At 38.9% G+C, this 13,549-nt stretch overlaps 1 protein-coding gene across 3 annotated transcripts in view; it reads left to right on the forward strand.

Annotated features, from left to right (window-relative positions):
• Positions 1-13,549, forward strand: part of CTNND2 (catenin delta 2) — a 521,421-nt gene that overhangs the window by 429,820 nt on the left and 78,052 nt on the right. For all 3 annotated transcript variants that reach the window (XM_058819679.1, XM_058819688.1, XM_058819696.1), the window contains exon 14: positions 7,165-7,338. In XM_058819679.1, the coding sequence (XP_058675662.1) occupies positions 7,165-7,338 (174 nt within the window). The remainder of the gene's footprint in view (positions 1-7,164; positions 7,339-13,549) is intronic.

The raw sequence follows: 13,549 nt of genomic DNA on the forward strand, positions 1-13,549 counted from the left end.
TATCGCTGTAACTTAGTTTCTTCATTTTTGTGTATTTACTTGAATTTCATTGTGCATTTATGAGGTAGTCTTTAATTTTTGGATAAAAGTCTTTGTAAAAAAAATAGTAGCAAAACTTGTAGTTGCAAAAGAAAAACAGACGTATAATTTTAGACCAAGAATGTGAATGAAGATGCACTTTTCTGTACTTGCAAAAAATCCTTCACAGAACAGGGGACTTTGTTTCTTAAGCCATGAAACAGGAGAAGTTTAATATCAAAGTCACTTTCTCATGGGTTTTCTCTACAAAGAGAGTACAAGTTCATTTCTTTGGTTTATGATTTGTGGAGCAAGTATCCCAATTTTTTCTAAGTTATGTTTCAGGTGTAGTCGCATGTAAATTACTTAAAGGAAAGAACAGAACTGAGTGGTAGTATAAAATGTGTCTTCTTTCAAAGGCCTTTCAAGAACAAACTGGAATTTATTTTTTATTAATGATGCCAATCGTCTATCAGTTGTCTATAATGGCAACTTCTGTGCACCTTGGAATCAAGTAAGACGTGTCTTTGTTCAGATCATAGGTCTAATGACACTTTGCAAATTACTTTACTTAAAGAATTCCCTTAGGATCACATGAAACAAGTGTTCTCCACATTCCAGAATAAAAGTGGGAGATGTTAAAAGAGCCACAATTGTTTTACTAGAGCTGAGAGAGGTTTCTGAGGCATCTGCTTTGTTGCACAAATTAAATGTTAGAAGATGCCCAAACCTTTTGAAGGTTTGTGATAAAATCTAGGTATAGCACTGGTTTTAGTTTTGGAAACACAGAAATCAAAACTTCTGTTAAGGCCTCAGAAAAAAAAGCTCACTTGGCTTCTGTCTCAAACCTGTACTTCTTTGCTGTTTTGTTAGTTTTCCTCTGCTGCCTACCTGTGATCAGCTGGTATGAACCCTCACCCCAATAAGCTCTCCAGCCTCAGACCCCTTCATCTCTGACTAGGACCTTGTAGACATCAACCTCTCTGCCTTGTATTGTGTCACTCTTCAAATGGAAGCTGATTCTTCCACTGCTGAAAATGCTGTTCATGCTGCTGGCATGCTCACTGCTGCAAACAGATTTATTCTTTGAGCTGTGTGAGAAATTAGGATTATGACAAAAAGCAGTTAGGACAAATCAGGTGTGTGGTCCAACTTCAGTAAAAAAAAATACCAGGGAGTTGTCATTAATCCTTATTTGTTTCTTGTTGTACAGCCCATTATGTATACATGTGGCACAATTTCATTTCTTTTCCTTTCTTCTCTAAGAGAAACAAGTTGACTTCTTGGCTTCATGCTTATCTCGAGTTCCTCATCTGTGATCATTCTTGTCAAACCAGAATCTAGCCCAAAGTCTGTTTTTGATTGGAAGTGACACTTCTGAAATGAGCCTGACCTTCTTTTTCACCTTCTGTCAGGAGCCTTAAGCTATAACAGCAACATTTCAAGTTATATATCATTAAGAATTGACTGGCACACCTCTTTAGCATGCTTGCTAAATGGCCTATAAATTCTTCTATCTATGTGAAATAGAAGGTTTAAGGCAATAATATTTCAAAAAGCATAAAAAATAAACCTGCCAGATAAGTCTTTTCATGTGGTGAGACCACTGTTTTACCAAGTGTGCTTCGTGCTCTACCAAGCCATACCAAGCTAATAAGCCCAGAAACAGAGAAATGGTGGCAGCTCCTGGGTTTAACCAATAACATGAACTTAGGGATGAAAAGGGATGTGATTAGGGATGAAAAGCTGTGTTGCCAATACATTCTTGCTCAGAAGGAATATTATTTCCACTTGTTCTTCCTCGTCTTGCACATGGTGGTTATGTCAGATGTTGAGTAGCAAGAATCAACTGTCCTGAGCAATTCCTTACAGAGCATTTTGGAAAGCATTTCTGCTTTCTTGCTTGCCAACACAACATCTTGCCAGATACTCTGTGAGACTCTCAGTGTCATGTATGGCCAATTTGTTTTCAAAGTCAAAACTGCAGGGTTATTAAATATAATTTGTATTTGTCAGTTCCTGGAACATACTGCAAAGCCAATTAGCTTCAGCTTTCTGTGAAGAGGAGAAGGGCATGCAGCTTTAACTCCATCCCCCTTCATTTGGTAAGGGTCTTTTTTTAAGCAAAGAGAAAATATACAAAGTGAATTAATATTTTTTTTCTTAGCTAATATTAAGCATATTATTAAAAAGTTAAGTAAAAGCACTGACAATTATTTTAAGAGTGTAATGTACAATGTAAAGTAAAATTTAGATTTATTAATATCTGGAATTAATTATAATGATTCAATACATTTAAATGTTTTGAAAGCATTTCAAACATCTTTCCTGCAATTGTAAATGTTACAAACTGGGAAAGGTACCTTTATTTATTCTGTTCTCTCTCCCACCATTCTACTCTAGTCTCTGTGTCAGTTAACACCTGCATTTATATTCACCACCTTTATTTAGGCCTGGATATCTAAACTGAAGTTTGACTTGATGTAAACAGTGGTATTCCTGCCTGCTTAGTACCAGCTGCATGGATTCTGAAATCAAGCTCTGCGACTTCGTTGTATTTTTTTGTTGCTGAATTTCTGGTTTCTACTCTTTGTTTAGCATTGGCCAATTCACGTCTTGGACAAAGCTGTCCAAAAGAGGTTATTGGAGTGACATGTCTAGGGAGAGCTGGCAGAGACTGTCACAGCCACTAAGACATGCAGGATGAGATATCAGTGTCTTCTTAAGTGGCCTTTCAATTTAAAAGTCTTTGTTATTTCAGAGATGGTTTTAGTAAGCACTGTGTAATTGCTCATGTGAATTTTGTCACTGCTGCTTCAAGGGACATAGCTACAGTGTAATCATACCATCCCAAACGTCTGGGATCATTGGAGAGAGGTCTAGATGGTTTTAGACATTGCTGGGTTTGTTGATGTTTTTTTCCTAGATTTTTTCAGTAGTGGTATTTTGTACAGACTGGGGTAAAGGAAGAATTCATATGTAACAGATTCAAATCAAGCACTGTTTCTTTGTTACCACAGGAAAACCAATGGTCATGTGATACCAATTTAAAAGCAAACCCCAACAATTTGAGGTTGTTAGTACAAACCCTAAAATCTGCAGAATATACTTCTCTTGCTGAGCTGCAGCCTTCCCAGGTATTTAGTACAATTGCACTATAAATTTGGATTTACTTTCATTAAAATGAGAATGTGGTGGTAGATAATCTATTGTGCAGCACAGGAAAGCATCTCGATAAGTGATCTTTTTCTCCTCTCAAAGTTCCAATTATGAAAATTTGGAAATTTTATTGGAGTACTCTTACTACCAAAATTCTGTTGTTCTTAAAAGATCTTGATATCTGGCTTTTTATTTTTCTATACTTTCATTCTTTTTTTGCATCAGTTTCAGGAAATGAGAGATTTGTATCTCACCCACGTAACAAGCAGTTTGTCAGCTTCAACCACAATATATGTGGGTAATTTCAGCTGAAGGAGGGAAGCCTGGAAGGAATATTTGTTTATGACTTTTTTTTTTTCTTCCTTGGTATAAGCTAGGAAGAGTAATTGCATGTTTTTTCTTTTTCAGAGGCTCCTACTGCAGCCTCAGTCTATTTCAGATAGACCTTCCTGATCATTCCTGATGGGCAGCAACAGTACAGTAACTCTTCCAGTAATTTACTGGGTAGAAGTGTTTACTGGGTGAGGATGCTGCCACAGCTCATTAATATTTAGCAATGCAAACTGCAAAGCAACTTCTGCCATGCCTTCACCACTATTTTAGATATGGACTCTAATACCACTCAGGGAAAAATATCCTTTTCTTTGCTCAGGCAGCTGATGTTTGTGAAATACAAAATAAATGAATGAAGATATCAGGCAAATCTCTTTTGCAATAGGCTCTTTGCTTACCCCCGTCAGTTCTGTGTGTGCTGCACAGTTGGGCTCAGCTACACAGAAGCCACCAGAAGCCACCAAGCCCTACAGTGAAGAGGCTGCCACAGACACAGCAGCCACAGGTGTCGTGGTTTAACCCCAGTCAGCAGCCAAACCCACACAGCCTCACCCAGTGGGAGGGGGTGAAGAACAGTGAAAGTGAGAAAATGTGTGGGTTGAGGTAAAAGCAGTTTAATGGGGAAAGCAAAAGCCCCACAGGGAAGCAAAGCAAAGGGAGGAATTCATTCACCACTTCCCATGAGCAGGCATAAATGTTTCCCATCTTCAGCCATCCCCGGAAAGCAGGGCTCCACAATGCATAACAGTGATTTGGGTAAACAAACCCCATGTGAATGTCCTCCCTTCCTTCTTCTTCCTCATAGCTTTATATTCTGAGCATGACACCATGTGGTATGCAATGTCCCTTGGTCAGCTGGAGTCAGCTGTCCTGACTGTATTCCCTCCCAGCTCTGTGCATCCCCATTCTCCTCGCTGGTGGCATGGGTTTAGGAGCAGAAAAGGCTGTGTTACTCAGTGTGAGTGTCAGTGCTACTCAGCTGTGGCTAAAACATCCCTGGGTTATCAACACTGTTTCCAGCACAAATTGCAAACATGGCTCCATACCAGCTACTGTGCAGGTAATTACCCAGGCAAGAGCAGCACAGCGTGGTGAGCAGTGCCACCCTCCCTGTGCAGCCCCTCAGCTGCTCTGGGCACACACACCACATGTGGAGAGCACTGCACGAGATTTTCCAGGGTGACTGAACTTCCTGTGCTTTCCCTGCACATGCATGTGTGGTACCAAAGATTTTCATCATTATTACATGGGCTCTAAGGCATCGCAGCATCTTGGGAAAAAGGTCTTCCCTCTCAGTTGGTGATAAATTAATGTAATCATGCTGAAAGTGAGTTGCAAGGAGGGCAGGGAAATGCAATAATTTCTTTTTTTTTTTTTTTTAATGTTTTCTCATTACTGGGCAGAATGGCAAAACAACATTAAATATTAATTTATCTGCTAGATCATTTCCAGTGCTTTATATGTACCAGCACAGCATGAACATGTATATGGAGCTCTGTTTATATCAGCTGATTTTCAGTAGTCCTTGGGATCATACAAGTGTAAATAGCTGAGCATAAAAAAACCTCATACCCCCACAGAGGTATATACCCCCTCATATGGGTAGATCTGGTATATTTGATGCATTTCATGTGCTTTGTCCTTGAGATAATATACCCTGTACAAACACTCTTTAGTTGCGTAGTGCATAATTCGTGCAAGTTGGAATGAGGCAAGTGAAGGCTTGAACTGGTGCCCTTGGACATCACAAGTCGTTCATTAGTGGTCTTACTAAGGTGCAAAACCTAAACCTGGGGTGAAGTCAGATTTGACCTGTAAGATATGTCTTTCATTTGTTTTCAAAAAAATCTGACAGTGTGAATGATTGAATTCTGAGAGTTAAAATAAGAAGCAGGCTTTAATGTATTTTTTATGAGCTGAAAAGAACTCATTTCTAGCAAGGCTGGTGATTTATAAGGAGGAAAAAGAAGAATTGAATCACATGCACTGAAAACAATCTATTGGTTTAAAGGCAGAAATGCATTAAAAATTTCAAAGGCACAGCCCCATAATAGTGTCATTTGAAGGCATTGTTTCTCCAGAAGGCATTTGTCCTCTACTTTCTCAACCATCACTGGGCATTGCTATGCCAGTTCTTTTGAACTATGATAACATTTGTCCAGCATAGTGAGTTTCACACCTGAGCTGCTTTCTGGTAACTGCTCATGGGTATGAAATGGTTCCTCTAGCTTTCCACTTTGGTGTTTGTTCTGATTTAATTTAGAAAAGAATAGCAGGTTTCATTCCTAAAGACATTAATCACACAAAACCTTGAAATTGTGTTAGTTGTTATTAGGGAACACTTGATTGATTGTCCCTTAAAATATATGTATTTTATTTTTAACATTATTGTAAATAAAATGATGGTTGATACTTTCTGAAAACAAGAGGTTCTAGGTCTTTCCCAGTGCAAGGATTATTGTACGCTCACAATAAACCTAGTTAAATTAACTGTTGCAGATTTAAAACAGGAGTTAATTTGACTTATGCTATCAGATAAGTGGATGTTAATGTTATGGTACAGATTTTCTGTTTATTTAGGCACAGTAACCTCTCACCTAAGGTACTAAAAGTTTACTGTTTATTCTGTTACACAATGTCGACATGTCAGAAGTGTTAGAAAAGGTATTTCTTAAAAAGTTCAGACTTGTTTCTAACAGTTGCATTAGTGCCATGAGTTATTAAAATCTATTTATCTGTGCAAAACAAAAAAAAATATACAATAAATATATAAGTAGATTTCCGTTTAAATTTTTATTGAAAGTGCATTCCACATCTTACTTTTGTTTAAAAGGCAAAAAGAAAGTCTGTGTATTTTCCTTTGAGATGTTCCGTACGTAGATGCAAGTGTTGTGTGCTCCACTGGAGAGGAGAACCTCTGTCCTCCTGGAATATAGTTATTTCTGGTAAGAGTGGGTTTTTGCAATAACCTACCATTTGTTCAGGTTAAATATCGCACATTTTGGATATCAGACTTGGGTTGTTTTTCATGGCAATACTCTGCATGTGATGAGAGGAACAGCATGTTTTGTGAGGGCTGATTCTGCCAGTTGCATTGGAGTCTCAGACCACACAGCTGGCTGGCTGGTACCTCCTGCACTCTCATTGTGAGAAGCCAGAAGTTGTGCCATTGAAGAAGACTTGTCACACTTGTGCCTTTTATGGCACAGAAGGCTCATGGCCTTGAATGATTTCGTTTTTCATAGTAGCATTTTGTGCTGTTTTTCTTCTCATGGGAAGACAGACAATGTGGAGAACTGAGACGGATGTGAAAAGAAAATCTCTTCTCCCCATGCAAGTTCTAGATTTGCCTCTTATGATAATGTTCATTTGCCTTCTGTTCCCACACAAACACAAAAAAAATACATACATTGAAAAGTGTTTTTGTTTTTTCAGCTAGCTAAAACATTGGGATTTCTGCCAATCTGATAGTTCGTCTGTATGGAATGCTGAGTAGGAAATTTGGTTCCTCCATGAAGAATCACATGATGTGCAAAAATTGAGAACATCTGTTTATGGGCAGATGCCTTCACAGATGTTATAGTTGCATCTGAGGCAATTCTCAAATGTATTTCACTGTTCCTTGCTGACAATCTGATTTATGCTTTCCAACAGTGGGATGGCGTAGGACCTCTCCCAGACTGTGCAGAACCACCCAAAGGAATCCAGATGCTGTGGCACCCTTCAATAGTCAAACCCTACCTCACACTTCTTTCTGAGTGCTCAAATCCAGACACGCTGGAGGGGGCAGCGGGGGCACTGCAGAACTTGGCTGCTGGGAGTTGGAAGGTAGGAATATTAACCCAATACGTGTTTCCTCTTCAGTTCTGCACCTGCAGCTGACAGCAGGCTGGTGATATAAATGTATCTAATTGCTTCTGGTAGTGGAATAACCTTCTGTTCTCATAGAACTATCTGAAGTCAAATCTGAGATAGTATTTCAAGTCCTAGGTACTCGTATCATAGCAAATGTCAGCGTACAGCAACAAAGATCACATCGGCCAAGTCAAGTATGAAAAATTGCCACTGAAAACCAATATCCAAATATGGAGAATAAGGAGAAGCAATTCTTTATGAACCTGGGTGACAGAGCCATGAAAAATGAGCCAAAAAATGCCACCAGTGACAATCAAATGAATCCATATTGTTTTGTCACTGCAGAACCTGGTTGGCATTCTGTCCCTTAGGAGAAGTCAGGGCAGGGCAGAGCAAGACATAAATGATGTGACAGCAAGTAATCTTAGCATCTACTTTTTTTAAAAATAAGGCATTATTAAAATACATTCATAATATGATTAATTATATACAATGAGTGAGGAAATGTGCAATCAAGGCACTCTGTTCCAGCTAATCCTACTTTTCAATTGTATTCAAAAGCACCATTTTTCTTTTGCATATTATTTGCAGTATGTCCAGTGAAAAATTTAAGAAAATGCTTTCAAATTTAGAACAGATCAGTAAAATTCAACATTGAACTTTGTTTACTTTTTAGGGCAACTTTCCTGGTGGTAAACTGGTTTAATTGGCTGAAAGTACTAACTGTGTTATCCTATGGTGTAACTATAATGCATTGATTTTAAATTAACTCTCAGCAGGAATTTTTCTCATTTGCAATGAAAACAGTCATGTACAGGGAAATGCACTGATCAAAGTTATGTCTCAAAAGGTATCCTGTTGGATTTTAAGCAGCTGGGCATTCGTATGTGATATGTAAATACCAATTTAATTAGGCATTCATTTTGAAATATTAGCACTGGCACTAAGAAGTTGTTTTCTTTTTCTCATAAAGTTTTATTGGAAGTTGGGTTGGCACACTCACTAGCTCTTCCAAGACATATTATGTTTTTGGGGTTTTTTTTATAATGGTGTTCCACCAGATTTATAATATGTCATTAACTGTTGCATTCAATGGCATGTAAAATGATTTAACAAAGTATCTGTTCAGTGATTTTTGTCCTATGTAGCACTGTGCCTGAAAATCATTATGGTTTTATTATTCTCATGTTTTAGACTGCTTCAGATGGTGTAATCCTGGCAGCAAAATGTAATAAATGTGTACTATCCATCTGGGAATGGGTGTAGTCCTGGTCCAAATGAGAAAACAATGCATGCATGTTTGCCAGGACTAATGGAAGTGCTAAAATCCAAGTGGTGTCCCTTCTCCCATTTCTAATAAATCTGTATACCTGTCATCCTTTAGTTGGCAGAAGTGTACAGTGAGAGGAAGGGAGGCTCTGCAGAGCTCTTTGGCGAGTGCTGGCTTAGAAAAACTGGTTTTGGACTTTAATACTATCTGTGCTGATACCATGGGAAAAGCTGGGTTGTTCTCATATTGCTCTATTTTTCTAAAGATTCACCAATTCCATTACAAGGGATGTGCAGACACAGAATGAATATCCTTAATTTCACATGGCATACTAGCCATTTTTGTGAGGGGAGTAATCCTCTTTGGGGATTACATAAGCATTGATGTTTTCACCTTTTGACCTCTCCTTTCCGCTGCTGCAGTCCAGATATAAAATTACTGAAATAAAAGATAGAAAATTCTTAAAAGAAGAGGTTATTCCTAAGGGAGATTTTAATTTTTTTAGTTCCTCCAACAAATGGTAATTGTATAAAGAATGGAATTACTTTTTTTTTTACTTGAATTCTTTCAAGAACTTTATGATTACTAAAACTTAAAACTGAAAGAGAGAAGAGCAAACTGTATGAAGACAAACAATGTTGCTATTAATAACAATAGCAATAGCAGCTGTGGGCTTTTTCCAATTAGCATTATTTTAACACCAGAAGAATCACAGACTATATGAAGCACCCAGCCTACCAGGTGTGCTCACACACTACTGAAGATACAGTCTCTTCTGGAAAAAAATACAATGCAATTGATACACTTGCACAGTTCTTTCCTAGCTGTTTCACCCTTTTGGTTCCTCTGGTACAAAGCCGTCTAATCCTCTTGGGTGGCCAGGAGGTAATATTTTTAACACAGGCAGTGCTTAGCCAGTGCTATTACAGAGAGAAAGTGAGCAGATAAAAGGAAGCCTGAGTAATTTTTAAAAAATAAAAAGTTATGTAGGGGATTTAGATAAATGTCTACCACTAGAATTAACAGACGATATGTGTCTAAATCCCCTAGACTGCTTTGGAGAATTTCAGGCACAAAAAGAAAGCAGCAGTATGTAGTTTTCAGGATTAATAGCTCAGAAACGTTGAAAGTTTTCATTATTTCAGGGTGTATAGTTTCTCAGGGATATATACACATAAAATCAACACATGCACATGGTGAAACAGAATCTGTGAGACAATTTTAGGACTGCTTCAGTTGCAGGAATTCCTTCTAAAGCCAAATACTAACATAAAAGAAAAAAGTGGGACATACTTATATTTACAGACAATTTTCTATGTCAAAATGAAACACTTAGGACTAAAGTCTTGACATATATTACTCATCTGCAAAGTAAAACTTGGGAGTTTTTTATAATGACCAATAAAATATTTGGTCAGTGCAATTATTACTACACCAAGCACAGTCTGTAACAAACCAGAAAAGGAGCATCTTGGTGGCAAATACATTAAGAGATCCAAATGAAGATTTATCAATACAACAGGATACTGATTTTGAGGTATGAGGAAGAATATTTTCAATGTGAAAATTTAACCTGGCATAATTTATGACTTTGGTGTATATTCTGGTTTTGAAAAAGATTGACAGCTTATATACAAAGCAGAACTTATTTTGGAAGCGACTGTTTCAGATAAACACAGACATTTGTTCATCTCACTGTTCTGCATCAAGATGTCATCACATAAGAAGGACACTGGTATTGGAATCTGAAGGAGAAGAAGCATCTTTGTCATGGAGAATTACATGTATATCCACACAGAGATATCTTTTTTGTTCATGTGCTTACTTGATGCATCCATGAAAAATAGGATTGGCCCTTCTGGAATAATATCTGTGGAGACAGCCAATATGTAAGTCTTTTGGAAAGACTGGACAGAGCATCACATTGCCTAAGGTCCAACTGCTGCCCTGCACAGTGACTTCTGACACCAGCCAGGGTCACTGCATGTCCCCCTATAGTACATTCTATACTCATAATACCCACTCCAAGCACAGTGCTGCTGCCTGACAGCAGTGGGGCAGTTTGTCTGCCCTGGATCTGCACCCACCCACCACCTTCTGCTGAGCTCAGCTGCTACATGGAACTGCAAGGGTTACTGTTTTAGAGAAGTCATTGCTTCCCAAAATATTTTATCCCATCAGATCATAACCACAGTAGTTTCATGATATGCTGAACATCCTGCAGGCAGAAGGAGCAACACATGAAAAGCATGGCCATTGGGTTAGGCTTTGCTTCCTCTCATTGCCTCTCTAAGATTTTTATTTTTTTTCAAGGAATGGGCTTTTTGTAATTATACTTGATGTGAACTTGAATATTAAAGCTGCTTAGAAATATGAAATAATAAAACTAGGGAAACACTTTCCTCATCAATCTTAGCTGGAGTTTTCCCTGAACAAATAAGGTTTGAGACATGCCTTTGGAAGCAGTGCAAACTCTTTATTTCCCATTAGGTATTAACTTTCACTGGGAGGTCTGTTATTTTTCTTTGCCACTTAATTTGTGTTTAACCAAATTTGTGCAAAAATGTAGAATAAGAAAAAAGGAGACTTTCTGACTCTCCCAGCTGTATTCTGAAGACAATTGCCTGCTTATTAAGAAATCTCTCCCATTATAACTCTTCAAATCAGAAGTTCTTTCTGCAACTTCATATAATTTTTTTTCTTTTAGTGCCTTGGATTGAAAAAATTACATGGTTTAAAATTACAAGAGTGATCCTGTAAAAGATTATCTTTTTATATGTAGTCTGGCATTAGTACTTCTCCTCAGACGGTAAAAACAAAAGTGGCAAGTTCTTTTTAGTTTTCACCTTGGTCAATTGGCTATTAACACATTAAATCTCCTGAGCCTGTAAAAAGTTATATGCAAAATGTCCTCGAGTTAACAATGTCAAGCATCCAAGCACCCTTCTGAATAAAATTACCCTCTCAGGAAGAAAGGAAATATTAGGCTATCTCCTTATTACTGTGTCTTTGTGTGTATCTGACAGCTGAAGTTAGGTTGATGTCAGTTTATCTGCCAGACATTACTGCAATATTGCAAGACCTGTTGCTCTGAACTCATAGAATCACGAAGGAGCTCAGGTTGGCGGGGACCTCTGGAGGTCATCGGGTCCAACCCCCTGCTTAGGCCAGGCCACCCGGAGGCAGTTGCCTGGGGCCACGTCCAGATGGTTTTCTGAATGTCTCCAAGACTGGAGACTCTACAACCTCTCTGGGCAACCTGTGCTTGTGTTCAGACCCCCTCACAAGTGAAGAAGCAATTCCTGCTGTTTTGCAAAAGTCCTGTGTTTCAATTATTGCCCATTGCCTCTGCTCCTACATAACCTTTGCTGTTACGTGCGGTTGTAACACAATGTTGTCACCACAAGTGGCATTTCGTTAATTTAGTCAAACCCTTAAAAATAAAATCTTAATTCATGTGATTCTTTAAAAAAAACTACTATCATGACTTAATAGGCAATACCTATCTTTTAAAACCAGGAAACAAGATTTACTTTATTTCTTCTGGCTTACATTGGAACCAATAGCACACCTGCTCTGGGCCTTGCTTAGTCCCTTCTGTGCACTCAGTCTTCTGTCTCAGTTACTTTACAGGCTTTATGAACTCTCTCATCTGCTTTAATGACAGGGTGGCCAACTTCCGTGTCCACAGTATTGCTGGTACAGGTCGGGATGCCCTTGGCCACCTGGACACACATTGGATCATGTTCAGCCACTGTCAAGAAGCGCCCCAGGTCCTTTTTCACTGGGCCACTTCCCAGCCACTCTGCCCCCAGCCTGTGGCACTGCCCAGGGGTGTTGTGATCCAAGGGCAAGAAGCATTTGGCACCTCAGCCTTTTCCTCAACCCCTGTCACTGTGTTTCTCCCTGCATCCAATAAAGGATTGAGATTCTCCTTAGCCTTCTTTTTGTTGGTGCTGTATTTATAGAAACTTATATTTTTGTTGTCTTTTACAGCAGTAGCCAGATTAAGTTCTAGCTGGGCTTTGGCCCTTCTGATTTTCTCCCTGAAACCTCAGAACATCCATGTAGTCCTCCTGAGCTCCCTTCTTCTGAAGGGGAGGGAAAAACTCGGTTCATTTTTTTCCAGAGCTCCAGCTTTGTTCAACCAGGCTGCTGCTTTTCCCCACCAGCTCATCTTTTAACATAGAGGGATGACTTGTTCCTCTCAACAACTGGAACAAGCTTTTATGATTTCCAACTTGAACAACGTCTAGCCTTCCTGGACTTCTTTGCTCTTCAGTACTGTCTCCCAAGGTAAACCAATCTCCCTCACAGACCAGAGTTTGTCCTCTGCCAGTCCAAGGTAGCAGTTCTGCTGAGCCTCCTCCTTTCTTATCCTTTGACTGTAACATGAGGAGCAAGTGCTGCTCTGTTGAGGTCAGTATCAGTCTCAGGAAACTCCAGCGTTCCTTGGCTGGTTCTTTCTAGTGCCTCTCCTTTCTGTTCCATGTTTGATCATACTCAGCAGGGAATGAGGAGCTCTTTGGTCAGACTGCTGAATGTCCCTGCCTTTGATCCCTAACATACAGGTACAATACCCATGTGAATGGTGTTTATGGCTCATTGGCCTGATCTCTTGAGATTGGCTAGATGCTATCTTGGTCTTTGTTCCTTAGACAAGCAACTGCATTTATTTTGTTAATTCCATGCCAGGGAAATCTGACTCTCATAGGAGCAAGAGCTCCATTAAGTAAATTATTAGATAAGGAAACTGAAAACATAAAAGAGACCATTTTAGGCACAAGGTCAGTGCAGCTGCTTCAAAGAGCAGTATGAGAGAGTTTCAAGCTCCTTACCATGCAGACTCTTGAAGATAATGAGTAATTATTTTTTAAAGCAGCAGACATCTAGGTTATCAATCTTCTCTTATCA

The sequence above is a fragment of the Ammospiza caudacuta genome, chromosome 1, assembly GCF_027887145.1.
Source record: "Ammospiza caudacuta isolate bAmmCau1 chromosome 1, bAmmCau1.pri, whole genome shotgun sequence".
In the NCBI taxonomy this organism is placed as follows: domain Eukaryota; kingdom Metazoa; phylum Chordata; class Aves; order Passeriformes; family Passerellidae; genus Ammospiza; species Ammospiza caudacuta.